The 16,494-nt window shown below is 33.0% G+C and overlaps 2 protein-coding genes across 2 annotated transcripts in view; both read left to right on the plus strand.

Annotated features, from left to right (window-relative positions):
- Nucleotides 1-16,494, plus strand: part of LOC126776827 (tetratricopeptide repeat protein 5-like) — a 233,039-nt gene that overhangs the window by 182,080 nt on the left and 34,465 nt on the right. The gene's annotated exons all lie outside the window — the stretch shown is intronic.
- The window catches only part of LOC126776833 (paired box protein Pax-6), a 56,241-nt gene that overhangs the window by 32,787 nt on the left and 6,960 nt on the right, over nucleotides 1-16,494 (plus strand). The window contains exons 5-7 of the mRNA XM_050499667.1: nucleotides 8,609-8,758; nucleotides 9,757-9,839; nucleotides 15,056-15,231. Of these exons, the coding sequence (XP_050355624.1) occupies nucleotides 8,609-8,758; nucleotides 9,757-9,839; nucleotides 15,056-15,231 (409 nt within the window). The remainder of the gene's footprint in view (nucleotides 1-8,608; nucleotides 8,759-9,756; nucleotides 9,840-15,055; nucleotides 15,232-16,494) is intronic.

A 16,494-nucleotide genomic window follows, 5' to 3' on the forward strand; every position in this document is an offset into this window, starting at 1 on the left:
ACGTAGCGGCGTGCACTTTGACGCTACACTCGGAATCGTACGTGACTCGAAACACAAGTTTTGTTAAGAAAAATTATGAACTTTATTCTTCAAATTATTTCCTTTGTGTATTCGGTAATTAGCAGATGCCTCATATTTAATATATAATGAGGCATTTTTTATAGGTACATTACTAATATACAATAATTAAATACAATCAAAACACATAGTCTCGTAAATACATATAAGGCAGTTGGACAATTGGGCAATCTAATGGTAAATTGTTACCATGGTCATACCCCAGATGAACCAGCATAATAGCAAAGTAGAACGTATTCGTTTACGATTACTTGCGCTATTTTTTTTATAAAAGAATATTATTTTAGAAAAACATTCGGCGAGCGTCTCTCATTAATCTCATCGTTAAATACGAATCCTACAAACGTCCCGACCTGCAAGTTTGTACTGAGGTCACCAATGTTTTGGCTGTAGTAACTTCGGTAAGAGTTTTAAAGATGATTTTATCCATAAATATCATTAAAAGTGAAAGCGTTCTTTGTCATAATTAATTTATAATTATATAATTTCAATTATAACATTTAACGCCTAAAACACTTACGCTCGAAAATTAAAATCGCAATTAACTTAGTTTTAATAATTTTTAAATACTTTATACAGCACTTATATGATAAAATACATTACTTGCAAACGACAATTCCAACGAACAATTCCAAACTTATTATGTAATTATGTTTGCAAGATATCTTTTGAAAAACAATTAAGAATAATTTGGTTAGAAATGTTTCAATTTTAGGTGTGAAATATTTTAAAAATATTTTATGAATAGAACTTTAACTACATATATACATTCTGCACTTGTCACGTAACATATCTACGATCGAAGAGGTTAAGCAAGTTTGACTCAGATCGGTTACAAATTCCGGCTAGGCTGTAGGCTGGGCGTAGAGGCAAATGGACTGATGGTAAGTTGTCACCATTTCCCAAAGACATTGGCACTGTAAGAAATATTAAACATTCATTACGTCGATGCGCCACGAACCTTTAGTAAGTAAGTAAGTAAGTAACAGCCTGTAAATGTCCCACTGCTGGGCTAAGGCCTCCTCTCCCTTTTTGAGGAGAAGGTTCGGAGCTTATTCCACCACGCGGCTCCAATGCGGGTTGGTGGAATACCATGTGGCAGAATTTCGATGAAATTAGACACATGCAGGTTTCCTCACGATGTTTTCCTTCACCGAAAAGTACGAGATGAATTATAAACAGAAATTAAGCACATGAAAATTCAGAGGTGCTTGCCCGGATTTGAACCCACGTTCATCGGATAAGATTCAGGCGTTCTTACCACTGGGCCATCTCGACTTAACCTTTAGTACTAAGACGTAATGTCCCTTGTGCTTATAGTTCTCTATCAAGCCGAAACTCAACAATACTGCTGTTAGGCGGTGAAATATCAAATGAGTGGGTGGTACCTACCAAGACGGGTTCGCACAAAGCCTTATAACCAAGTAAATATCATATCCGTATCACACAAATATATATTAACGAAATTAAATATTAATTAATACAAGTTACACAAGAATATTCGAGTGACCAAAATTTATATTTGACTAAAGCAATTCACAAACTAAAACAATATATAAATAATACGAAAAAATAATTGCTATATTTTTTTCGGTACAAAATATATATGCTATCATTTTTGTCGGTGAAAAAAAAATTGTTTGTTATTGTTGCATCGATAAACAATAAAACTAGAAATTAATCATTGAAATTTTTTCAGTACGCAATGGCCTACAAATTTTTAATATTCAACGCAGTGTTTGATTCATGGATCGGCGGGCGCGGCTGATGTTCCCAAAGTATACGAGAATAAAACGAAACAAAATGGCCGATGTTTTTCTCTCCGGACAAAAAAGCGAGCTTGTGATTGACGCACAATGTAAACTTTTTTCAGTTCATTTCTCTTTTTCGGATATATTTTATGTTTTAAAAAAATCCAAAATATTGTTATAACTCCATGATTTAATGAATTTGTAATGTCGACAAAAATATTTCAATATACTTCGATGAATAGCCTATATTAATGACAGTCAGTCTGCTATATTACTTATTGCAAACAGTCTTTGATTAATATGTCTGTATTTATAATACAACACTATTTCACTTAACTAGTTATTTCCACTTTAACTTTACTTTCAAAGTTCCGCTACCAAATTTGCCGTCGAAACGCCATTTTTTCAAGAAACCATAATTTATAAAAAGTCTTTACTCCTGTCATTACAGTAACAGCCTGTTAATGTCCCACTGCTGGGCTAAGGCCTCCTCTCCCTTTTTGAGGAGAAGGTTTAGAGCTTATTCCACCACGCTGCTCCAATGCGTGTTGGTAAAATACACATGTGACATAATTGCAATGAAATTAAACACATGCAGGTTTCCTCACGATGTTTTCCTTCACCGTCAAGCACGAGATGAATTATAATCACAAATTAAGCACATGAAAATTCATTGGTGCTTGCTCGGGTTGAACCCACGATCGTCGGTTAAGATTCACGCGTTCTAACCATTAGGCCGTCTCGGCTTATTCTAAATATGTATAATAATAGCTAAATTATAACACTATATGTCCAATGAAGTTTAAATTATAAATATTTATACGAAATTGATATGAAAACGTCCAGGAATCTATTTGCTCTGGTTGCGGAGTAGTTCAAATAATTGTACAAATTGCTTGTACACACTGGTTTAGAATATAAACAGTCGGTGGACACGGCGGTCGAACCAACTAGCGGTTGGACAATTGCACGAAATAAATTAACCGTGATATTGAGGAACAAACAGATCGACGAAACAACTATAATAATATACTTTATAATAAAATAATAAACTATAATAATATAATGTATATTATAATACATTTATAGAACTGTTATTAACTGGAATAGATTATACAGATAAAAATAAATACAAGTTACAATATTAAACTGTTTCCTTTTTAGATTACAATAGTTTAAATTTAATTGTTAATCTAATCATTCCAGCGTGAAGTGAATTTAATTATAATAGTTATCTTTTATTTAATTATATATTTAAACGTTGTTAATAATTTCATAAAATTAAACATTAACTATTAGAAAAAATAAACAACTAGGTATTATAATGAAGTGAAGTTTTTTTAAGGTTTTATATGAACCAAAGTTATTCGTGTAAAGTCAATAAAAGTTTTACATTGAAAATAACCAATCTATCGATATCAAAGTGATTAAAAACTCACACAGCTCAATATGATATTGTTTTCCATATACAAACCACTCGAATACTTCTGCTTCCCCTCGCCAGGTGGTTCATCGCTACTCGTATTATAACAAAACTATCGATTACGCGTCGCGAGTACTCGATTGTAGTACCGCTATGAAACAATAGCTTTTTAATCGAACCATTCCAGTGCAATTGACTTAAATTCAAAGGCCCTCGATGATCAAAGTGACACGTTAAAAAGTTAATAGCTTAGGTTTCCCGCTTCGGTTGTTTCGATTTGAAATCGAGACCGCAGTTTCGATTACCAATTCGGTAAATTAGCGATTCGACGTGTGCAGCGAAGTTGCTAATGAGTGATATTTTTTTATTAATACAATTTTACGTTTGGTTTTACTTTTTAAATAGAATTAAAAGGACAATGTGTAAACGTCGATATAAACTTTAATTTAAAATTTTCGTGTAGCATTTTATTTTATTACTGCTAAATATAAACAACCAAAGGTAGTTTAGTATGAAAAGTAATGATAATATATATCGTATAGATGTGGTACCATATATACTACTCGAACACCTTTGTTATGCTTTACTTGCATTGTAGGTACCAGAAACTTTTACGCACTTGCTAATTATAAATTCGACAAATTTTCGCACAGACAGTTATACAAACAACGTTTGGCAAAATTTAATATGATTTCTCTTCGGAGTAGGCGCGAATTGTTAGAACTTTAAATTCCTACACAGTATTATTAACTATAACTTAACCAACTCAGAATCATTGAAAGAATACTGATATCAGTTCCGTCTAGGGCACACAGAAGTACTCACACCCACAAAATATTTCATATTCCTCGCGTAAAGTCTCATATTGGTAAACAAGCTCCCTTAGTACGGTTGTGTCATAAATATAACAACATCGTTAAATCAATTCCTGATATTGACATTTTTTCTGACTCTCCCTCAATCTTTAGAAATAAATTACTTAATTATTATAAATTGCATGATTAGTTTTAATTAATAATTTTTAATTATGATTTCACCGATTGATTTGTTATTATAATAATGACATTATTTATTATTTAATTTTGACATTTTATTTAAATTACTGATGATTTTTTGTTATTTTTAATTTGAATTTGATTAGATGAATCTGGAAGTGCTATGTACACTTGTAATTGATATGCATATTAGATTTACTATTATTGTTATATAAATTAATCTTTTCAATGCTTTATATGTATGTATGTTGTATAAATAAATAAATAAATTCGAAGTTTCAATTAAATCGTATTTCAATTTAATCGATACGTGATGATACGAACAGTTAGAACATTATTATTTATATCTTGATACATTTATTTAATAGAAATCATTATAAAACATTTATGTACATATCATTTTATAATATAGTACAAATAGGTACTTATTCTCATTGATTAAAATCACACCCTAATATAAATATTAAAAAGCATAAGTACTACTCAATCAATTTATTATAAAAAAATAGAACGCAATTTTAAATTAAGTATTCTTTTATCTTATCTATACTCTAAAAGCAAGCAAAGGTATTATGTCTAGAAAGCCACTCACGTGAATTTCTATCAGTTAGTTTTTAACGTTTATTTATTTAGTTTATTTTTTACTATACTTACATATAATTTTTGTTTTTCTTAGTTTTAAAATGTAATTTTAAAATTTCTATCTAAATTGCATTGTATTTATATGACATTCAACAATCTATTTTACTTACAATTTATTGCAAATTAATGGCTCGGACGACCACTTTTCCGCCCGTCCTAATAAACCATTATTACCAAACATCGACCACTTTAAATTGGCCCCTGCGGACTGAAGACTCGTCTTAATCGTCGTACGTTTATGTGTGACGGGAGGAAATAGATGGTTCTGCGTAAGTGGTTGTTTGTAATCAACATCTATCCCCTGCAGGGTCATCTAAATTACTTAGTAGTGGGGTAGATAAGGTTTAGTTTTTATTATTGTGAGCTCGAGTGTGTCAATTGATGTCTTGTAATGTAGATATTTAGGAGGGAGGTATGTTTGTATCGTTAATAATAATAACGGCCAGTTTATAAAATTACACATTTTAACTCCAATATAACCATTTGTTTATATTAATTGAAGTACAGATTCCGATCTATATAAAAAAGTAAGAAAACTTGAGTTACATTTGCTATCATTACATTCCTAATTTAACTATTAATTAAAAGACATATATCATATCGTGAAATACAAATGACAGCCTGTAGATGTAGGTATATATTATTATTAAGTAATTGTAGCGAACTATTGTTAGCGTGTCGAATTAGGCGAATCGCATCTTGTCCGGCAACACGGCTTCGGGGTTGGAGTCGCGAGGAGCCGGTACAAGGTATAAGCGGAAGCGAGTAAATGTTCCTTAAATAGCTTATATTGATGAAAAAGCAAATAAATGGCCTTATTATTATTTAAAATCTTGAAATTTATCTATTTTTGTTGTAAAAAAAGTAAATACTAATATCGCCCGTGTAAACTTTCGTCAAGACATTCGCAGTACTTAATCTTTCGTCCCTGATATATTTCTGAACACAGCAATACATAGTCTCCCAACCACATAAGAGTAAGCAATGACTGGTACACAAGCCTACAGAATAGACCTGATTAACGGGTGTTAAAAATTTGAAGTACAAATATTAATAAATCGTAGGGCTATTCTGTAAGAACAAACTCGAAGCTCACCGAAGAAATCGGTCGTGAAATATCAGAAATTGATATGCGACATTGACCATTATAGTTATAACATTTCAAGAATACACGCATCAAAATAGTATATCACCATAAGTAGGTTGTCCACATTCCAAGGGTGAGAAATGAAGTGAATTCTTATATAATACTACTGCAGTTCGTTCGTTTGAAATATTGTTTTGCTAGTTTTTAATAATTTTAAGTCAATAATTGTGTACAACATGGAATTTGTATTTATATATAATTTTCGGTACTTGAAGTAGCGAGCGTTTTGTGCAATGCGAACGCCGAGCCGCGTCGCCAGCGCCTCGCGTCTCGGGCAGGTTCGCGGCGGCTCGCTTGAGTGACAGTATCGATCTCATATAATCGCGCGGCAATCGCCCCCACCTACGCGCTACGCCACGTTCGCCATTCGCCCCGATAACTTCAATTCGCTTTATCTCTCCGCGTCCCGAGTCCCGACTTTCTTCGCTTCCCTTTGTGCTTATTTTTTCCAATTTTTTTTTTCACCGCCCCTACTTTTATTTCTTTTCTTATTTTCTTACTATTATTTTCTCTTGGGTATTTTTCTCCGGCCCTGTCAGTATCGAGTTCTTCCTTCGATCATTTGTAGGTCGTTATTGGTGAGATTGTGGTTAAGTGCGTCCCGTCTCTCTGAGCGCTTTTTTAATGAATTCCTTTATGTTTCGTTCTATGACGATAAATAAAATCTCGGTTTGTGCAACGGAAAACATTCTTTATCCTCTTTAGGGAATAGTTATAAATAAGTCTGCGTGTTCGTTAATCAAGCTCAGTGTTCCTGAGATTTTAGTTCGAAACTTTGGTGAAACATGTGTCCTAAGTTTTAAGTCTTATTTACAGCCCCACTTAATTTATAACGCAATGTTAAGTAAACTGCTTTGGTGTAGTTATTTTCACCTTAAGTATACTCGACATAATCATACTTGGTAACTTTAAAATTAAGTACACTTTCTAAGTTAGTTGATTACAGCCCAGCAGTTATAAATTAATATTGTTATTCTCACCTCCATTTCAGCACCTCCCATGTAAGGGGACACCACCACACAAATCGCACACATCGCTCACATTGTTATAAAATAACGTCGTAATAAAACTAGCGATTATTGAGTTGTCGGGCGGAATACCTTTGAGTTATTAAGAATTAAAATTTAAAACAAAGGATGTGAGATCTTTCAAATGACATGACTTCTTTCGTTTATATGAAAAACTGTAAAAATAAAAACTAATCAGTAACAGTTATAATATTGTAATATGCTACACATTGGTTCGGATAACAAAAAATTCGCATACATATAAGTTAACATTCGACACGGCTCTCATTAGACGCGATAAGGGCGCACGCACACAGCGCGATCAATCAAAATTGTCAACCGATCGGAAAGTGTTTCGCGGGAGATGTCGCGCATCAATCATGCTCCGATTGTAGGTACACGCGACGTGGATGCTTGTACGGCGAATACCCGTTTAAAATATTGAGATAAGAATTTTATATCTGTAATATATATTATTAAGTAGGTTTTATTTGTATTCTAATTAAGTATTATATATTTTTATGATTATATAATTTCTTTATCAATAATACTGTAATAGTAATATGAAACTCAACTTTTTTAAAATAAGTTAAAAGAAAAAAAGAAGATATTATCAATCAAAACATATATATTGTTCAATGCTTCGTTGAATTAGATATATCTGACAAGCAATACTCCAATATTATCCATTACAAAAATTAGCTCCCGCCCACATCTTAGCGTATCAGAAAAATGTGACAGATTGTGTAACAGGCCGTCTATTCAGTGGAGTCATCAACCCGTGCGGCCATTACCGATCCGGGAATCGAACTGGGGCTCAAGTGGTCCGACCATAAAGCAAATTAATCAATTAGCTGAGGGCATGTCGACAACATTACGAGTAACGTTTAATTTTGACATCGCCCTCGGGAATGCGTTTAGTTTACGCTGAGCCTTATCGTTAAATATAGGGTAGGAATTTAGAGGTCACGGTGACTGGTTTTTTGAAGTTTTTGTCTGTAATTCTGGGGTTCAATTGTGCAATTATGCTGATGCATTCGCTTGATAGTCGTCGACATCGTTTTGCTCGAGTGTTGTGTTGATAGTTTATGATGAAGAGCTGTATGTAGCCCCTTCGAACATTTGTTGAGTATCGTTTTAAAGTTACTTTACAAATGGCTTGTAACTTCATATAACTAATGATGCATTATTGATTGCACTTCTCTTTTGATGTAGATCATATTTATATGGCAGATTTTAAAAATATTATTTAATGGCGTACAAACGCCATTAAATAATCTCAAAAACTACCAGTTCGATTTGAAGAAATCTTATTCCGTTTGTTTGTTGTTATTATATAACTTTTCGATACGAGCCCAAGGAAACACGTAAATATGTTTATATGTACTCTTAGAATTAAAATTTATCGCAAGTCACACCTCGGGGCACAGCTAGTAAAATATATGTTACAAAATAGGACTAATTACATAGACTAGTAAGGTTAAAGCATGTTTTTGTATATTTTTATCTTTATGTGAGTAACAAATAACAGTGTTTATAAAACTATTTTTTCATTTTCCTGACAGATACTCTCCAATCAGAGGCTGGGTCCGATGGCAACAGCGAGCACGCGTCATCCGGCGATGAAGATTCGCAGATGAGGCTACGGTTGAAAAGGAAGCTGCAAAGGAATCGAACATCCTTTACCAATGACCAAATCGACAGTCTAGAAAAAGGTACTTCATGTTTGAGAAAGTTATATACCTACATATATCACTTACTGCCTTCATTGGCCTAGTGACTCGCTTTTAAGACTACATATCCCAGGTTCAGACGAGTTTTTATATGAGAAGTCACTTGTGTGTGAGCACCTTAATATCTCAGCCAGACCTTAATCGGTTAGGTTAGTTCATATCATAAAAAATAGTCATAGATACATTAATTTTAATACTTAAGCATTTGAATTAATATATTTGTAAGTTTTATACGATTTTAATTTGATAACGTAATTTACAAATGTAAAAACTAATTTTGCGTCTTGCAACCCGAGAAGTTCCTTTCAAGTTTTCAAGATCTCATTCATACTTCAGAACGAATCTGACTTTGAGCTGAGAGTGCTACACGTAAGCGCTCCCCTGGGCCTTCATAAACCAATTTGGCGTCCCTTTCATCTTATTTATTGTTTGCAATAACAAGTTATTAGTAAATAAATAAATATTGTCCCTTCTATTTGCCGAGCTCTCGGCCACTGGCGCGGCCAATTATTATGTCGTGTTAATCTCAGTTTTTCTTGTTTGTTTGTTTGTATTGCCATTCTCATAGTTTTATTGCTTTCGTTATTGCAGTACTTTATTTTTTCTTTTCTTATGTCTTCGATACATATGTATTATTTGATCTAAAGATATATATTCTATTCCTAATATAGTATTATATATGTTTATAATATAGTGTTCCTAAATATGTTTTTCTTATTATTTTGTCATAAGATTAAGGAACCATAACAAAAATGAACTGAAAAATGAAAGATATATGTATAACATTATCTATAGGTATATAAATAAAAGAAAATAAAAATGTATACTTATAAACTGATCATGATCTAATTTTAACATAAAGAAACCCTAGTGACATCAGTAGTATTAGCGACGTAATATTATTCTAAAATTGAATTCAAACAGCGATTTAAAATGGAATGTCACAGTTCGCAATTTAATTTTAGAACGGATGTCCACAGAGTTCGAGCGCACGCACTACCCGGACGTGTTCGCGCGCGAGCGGCTCGCTGAAAAGATTGGATTGCCTGAGGCACGTATCCAGGTAAAATAAACTCCAGTTTACACCGGTAAGGTGGCTGTATTGTCTATGCCTCGTTTACTAACTGAAAAAAGAAAAAAAGGTTGCGTATAACGGTGCGTTTACGTGCGTTTTCACGCTCTTAATTATCTGTGCTTTACTAACAGCACTCAAACTGGTAATGGAAATGGTTATACGACGTTGTACGTTAGAATTTAAGAAATCTTTTAAAAGTAATAAGTGGGAGCTTGTTAATTCACAGCTAAAATAAAAAAAAAAGATGACAAGGGTGCTTTATTAAAAGCGGACCATGGATGCGTTCATAAGGGCCTGTTTACACTGCCTGTTTACATAGGTACGGGCCGCATGTAGATGCGTCTTTAGCAAACAGACTAAAAAAACAAGGGTTATTACATAAGCCCACCAAGCCACGTTCAAATATACGTATTCAGTATATAGCTTCCACAAATATGTCGGCAGCAATATGTTAAACATGTTTTTATTGTTTGAATTTTTCATCTTTCGTGTTTAACTTTCCATATGTATTTAAATATTTACTTTTGTGTATGTAATTAAAAGAGGGTGGCTTCAAAGTATAATTGGAAATACAAATACATTAGGGAATAACGTTGATTTTAAAAATCCGACAATAAGTTTTTTTTATATAATTTTATTGTTAAAAAATCAATACGATAAAAAAACGAAATCAATTAAGCTGCAGACATTTCGTTTCACTTAGCGAGTCGTCACACTCAGTGTTGCCAACAGTTTAAAATACCATTTATCACGGGCAGGAAACTTGGCAACTTTTATAACGGTTTAATGCAATTTTGACTGCAACCTTTTAACTATTTTCAAGAGCACTTAGCTGTGCTAAATTGAATTAGTTTTAAAGGAAGTTAGTGCAACAGAAATATATTTTCAAAGCATCCGCAATACCTAAGTTTGTATTATGATGAGCTTTGTTAATTTAAATATGTAGGTATATAATTGAAAAACTTACTGTAACTAATGTTTTATATATCAATTCAATACAACAAATAATTTTAGAGCTATTTCGCAAATAAAAATAGAAATTTCATACTTTGCACAACGCTTATGTATAGTGTTTGTTATATATTTAATAACACAAATTTTTACCATTTTATGTACACGATAGTTTTCTTGTACGTTAAAAAATGTAAAAGGAAATGTCGGCGACATTGTTTTCAGCGGGGCTAAGCTTCTACATTAACCTCTCGTCGGCTGTTAGTTTACATTCGCGAGAGCACTGCAGCGCTCGTACGGTCAACAAGTACTTTTTAGGGTTGCCAGTTCAAAATATAGAGGAGAGCGGGGGGAGGACGTACTTTACTAACCTTTATAATGCAATTATACTGTTGAATAAGAGAGAATTTAAAACATTGATAATTGAATTAGAATGTATGGAATCTTAAGGTTTCAACTAAGAATACATTCATATCTGATTTCATAGGATATTTGTAATGAACTAGAGATTCCTTTTAATACTGAAATTACTTTAAATATATAATTACTACTTATATTACATTTCGTCCCTATGGAATATTTATGTCGGAAAAGAAATACTATTGAGTGTTTTGCCGTTTTTCGTCGGGAATCTAAAATCTGAACCTATTTTACAACTAGATACTATATTTTAAATATCACATGAGTAACCAAAATTCTACTCTAAATGTACTTAAAATCTTATTTACATTAAGTAGGTATTCGCTACCAAAATACGTTTATGAAGAGACAAATAAAATTTTGTAAATCTACTCCAAACTATATAGTTAATAATTGGAGATATCTCCGATTTAAATTATTAAATAGCAACGCGTTTATACGAATAAAATACAAATGCAATATTTATTAATTTGCTACGTAACTATTTAAATCATAGAAGTATAAAAGAATGACGCTTTTTTAATAACAAAACATAATTTAAAAGAACCTACAATTTCCATATAGACCTTTCGCACATCAACTACCTAACAGTTCAAACAAGATTACGTGAAAAATCCAATTTAAAAGGCACCAACCCTGAATGGAAATTTGGTAGCTTCGTGTTACAATCTAAATTAGACTTTAGTTGAAGGGTGTACGGTTCGATTTGCGAGTTTCAGTGAGCGAGGTTTTCAAGAAACGTTTTGTATTCGGACGTCACCACGTGTTGCCCCGGGTTCAAGGCTGTGTCGAAATGGTGAACGTTAGAGACACCAAATATCAAAGGTTTTGGAAGACTTTATTAGAGACAGGGTGTAGAATACTAAACATATTTCGGACGATGCAAGGTCCCGCAAAGATATATGATCAAAACTATAAGAATATTTTTATATCAGTTAGTTAAATTATATTTTAGAAAATGGCGTACTAGTAGGTATATGTAGCTTGATTTTATATCAAGAAGGAATGAACTGTTCAAATGAATTATTTTATTATATTTATTATATACTGATATTAAATAACTGAGTAGTTTTTTCGTATGAATACAGAATCCAGTCGAATCAGAACTTTTTCATAAAACTTAAGAAAATAATCTATTATTTATTGGTGGTGGTGTTCAATTAAAATATATTTTTTAATTGATATTTATGTAACAATCAACAGCTGTTCATTTAACTTTTGTACAATTATGAATACTCATAAAATAAGACCAAACAGATTACACAATATAAAAACTTTTTTGTCGACGTATAAAAGATCGCATCGAGGCATCGCAAGAGGCATCGAGTGAAAACTTTGTCAGCAAGGTTGGACAGTCAATTTTACCAGTTATGATTGCCTTTTATAATCTAATTTTATTTTGAAATCAATGAAGTTATAAGAATTCGTAAATTGTTTTACGATTGCATTCCTTTATACATACTGTTATATAAATAGTATATTTACACGGGTTTCGTCTATCTAAAGGGATAATATAATTAAGTTTATTTAATTTAAACTTTTTGCAGGAATTTACAAATATTCAAATAATAACATTTTGATTTGTTATAAAATTATCCGTTATAATTTTTATAAAATCATAGTCATCATAGCTGGGGTTGGGTATCGATCTCGCGGCCTATAGCAAGGAGGGGAGTTCCTGTAGGAGGGGTTGTTTTGAAAAATTGGCACCCAACGAACAAAACCTTTTTACAAGCGGACACGCCAATTTTAACCTTAAAATCGACAATATAAAGTACATATTGGTATTTATTTTAGTTAAAAGATTTATATATTTAGCTCTGCTGAAGTACGATATAAATTCTTTTCTTCTATTATAAGACTTAAAACACGTCTTACATTACAGTGTGTGAAAAATATTATAAATTAACGAATTGACCTTTACATGTTGTGTAGTTAAACAATACTGTGTCTTCTTCTTTCGAAAGTAAAATCAATGATGATAGAAAGAGAAAAATCAGTGTTTCACTAAACAGTCGCTAAAAACGTTTATATATAAGGGTATATATTTAACACCGATACATTTAAAAATAATCGAATACTTGTATGTTCGTTGCTCTAGTTATACATAAATAAAATTGTATTAAAGTTATTAAAAAGAACCGTCGAGGTAACTTGTTGGCAAAATAACAGAATTATGGTAAATCCCATTTAGTGAGGAACCCCTGTAACATTATTTCGACCCAACTGAGGGCTAACAATTTATAAAAGGCCAACGGGGAGTGACAGAGAGGCGGGAAACGGCTGTCACCACTGTCAAGCGAAAATATCTATGGACGGAATGGGAAAAAACTAGAAATGTCATAATATTTTACTGTATCCTAAGCCGTGTACACATGTTTCAAGTTATTGTCTATGATATTTTAATTTAAGTCAAACTGAATCGGATTTTAAATAGTAAAGGTGAACATTCTTTTTTTTTAAATTTCTCACTCGTCATTTCATACAATCAATAAAAAATATTGATTAGCAATAGAGATGGCCCAGTGGTTCGAACGCGTGAATCTTAACCGATGATCGTGGGTTCAAACCCGGGCAAGCACCACTGAATTGTCATGTGCTTAATTTGTGTTTATAATTCATCTCGTGCTTGACGGTAAAGGAAAACATCGTGAGGAAACCTGCATGTGTCTAATTTCATTGAAATCCTGCCACATGTGTATTCTACCAACCCAGCAGACTTACTTAGAGCAGCGTGGTGGAATAAGCTCCAAACCTTCTCCTCAAAAGGGAGAGGAGGCCTTAGCCCAGCAATCATGGGACATTAACAGGCTGTTACTGTAATAAAAAATATGTACATACACGTATATATCCATGTGACAAATACAATTTCGTTTTTTTAATCAAAGATCAATGCAGTACTTTTAAGATATAATCAAAATAAACATTTAGGTATTTCAATATTTGCAATTATTATATATTGAGCAACACTTGAAAATGCCTCAATCGTGTGTATTCAGCTTAACTGGACCCTTTGCGTTTTCCGAGGGTTCGAATAAAATATAGTCGGCAATGTTCAGGCGATTCTTTTGGAGGCCAGAGCAATAATATTATGACATATTACCTCGCACGACCTCTTTCAATGCCTTTTTCTTATTTTCCTATTTCACTATTTGTACCTACAAAAAGAAAACTAAAATATTATGGGTGGTCATGTAAATAGAAACGTTACTTATATTTATGTAGGTATTAGCTTATTAGTTGTAAATAAATGAATATTAATGACATTAGATATTGTAAATAATTTTCAATCTCATTTCGAATGTACCGAAATTTATTCTGATAAGATTTAATAATGAGTAAAACATTACACAGATAACGGTTGTAATAATCCAAAACGGTTGTAATAAATTATATTTATTTGAATAACTCAATTTAATTTTATCAAAATAATAGCAATATCTTAAAATCATTTTTGCGACTCCCGCCTTCGCAAAGAGCGGGAAAGGACGCCATATTGCCGTCGCCATGTCGGCGGAAGTGCCGCGCACGTGAGCGCTATTTCCGGGAGCGTTCCATTCCACGCAGTTCAATGTCACAATATTGTCTACGGTTCAATTAATTGCTATGTTAACTTTGAGTTAATTAATAAATTAATAATAATTCATTCAAATATCATTAAGTGAAACTATTCTTTATTAATTTTAAACAGGTATCATATTCTGCTTGTTGAGGTGTAAACTATAACAAAACACTAACATCTTCTTTCTTACTCATACTATAACAATACACATATACGTACACACACTTACTCATATTTTCGCTTCATAACTAATATTTTTTGACACCATCAGGTATGGTTTTCGAACCGCCGCGCGAAATGGCGACGCGAAGAGAAGTTACGTAGCCAGAGGAGAGACGCACCCGCTTCTCCACCCGCGCCGCCTGCCCGCTTGCCCCTCAATGGAGGCTTTAACTCCATGTACAGCCCCATACCGCAGCCCATTGCGACCATGAGTGACACTTATAGGTAAGGTTCTTGGTCAATATATTATATAAATTATAAAATCGCGCTGTACCTACAAACAACATTATCGTTGATTAAATAGTTCCTATGAAATCATAAAAATATATTAGTGCAACCTACTCTGGGTAAGCACATCGAGACAGTTTTTTTTTAAATAGGTAGCCAGATTGGCATTATAAGAAATATTAACCAACCCTTATATCGTCAATGCGCCACCAACTAACCAAACAAAAACTTTTACCTAAGATGTTATATCCCTTTTGCCTGTCACTGGCTCACTGACACTTCTAACCAGAACACGAAAATACTAAGTATTACAACTACCAATTAGAATCAAACGCGAATATTTTATAGCTCATCCAGATTATTTGGTGAATATGGCATTGTAACAGAATGTGTAGGATATAACGTCTTAGACCGCACGAGTGACAGCTTAAGACAATTATCATATAGTTTCAGTGGCCTTCAGATAAACACTTATTACGAGGTGGCTCAATTGCCTAGTTCTCCTTCCTATTCTAAATTTTAAAAAGTTAAGAAAGCATAAATCATACCTTTCAGTTAAAAAGTTATTTATACTTTTTATTTTTTCTTTTATCTAGCAGATAATCTCAATCAATTAAAAACTTAAATCGAATATTAAGTTTGGTAATATTAAGATTGGATGTGGTTATCTTTAATTTACAGTACAGTAACAGCCTGTTAATGTCCCACTGCTGGGCTAAGGCCTCTTCTCCCTTTTTGAGGAGAAGGTTTAGAATTTATTCCACCACGCTGCTCCAATGCGGGTCTGTAGAATACACATGTGACATAATTTCAATGAAATTAGACACATGCAGGTTTCCTCACGATGTTTTCCTTCACCGTCAAGCACGAGATGAATTATAATCACAAATTAAGCACATGAAAATTCAGTGGTGCTTGCCCGGGTTTGAACCCACGATCATCGGTTAAGATTCACGCGTTCTAACCACTAGGCCATCTCGGCTATATCTTAAATTTACTTTAAAATAATATAAAACAACATTTTTAACAATATACTTCAAAAGGTATTATTTAATTTTTGTTCTATTTGGTTCTAAAATAGATCGCTTAATTTCATGCAATCATCTACAAAAATCAACAGCCAATCGTTGTCCACTGCTGAACATAGGCCTCTCCCAAGGTGCGCCAAAGCTCCCTGTCCTCCGCCTTCCGCATCCGGTTGGTGCCCGCCACCTTCTTAAGGTCGTCGGTCCACCTGGCTGGAGGGCGCCCTACGCTGCG

The sequence above is a fragment of the Nymphalis io genome, chromosome 21, assembly GCF_905147045.1.
Source record: "Nymphalis io chromosome 21, ilAglIoxx1.1, whole genome shotgun sequence".
In the NCBI taxonomy this organism is placed as follows: Eukaryota; Metazoa; Arthropoda; class Insecta; order Lepidoptera; family Nymphalidae; genus Nymphalis; species Nymphalis io.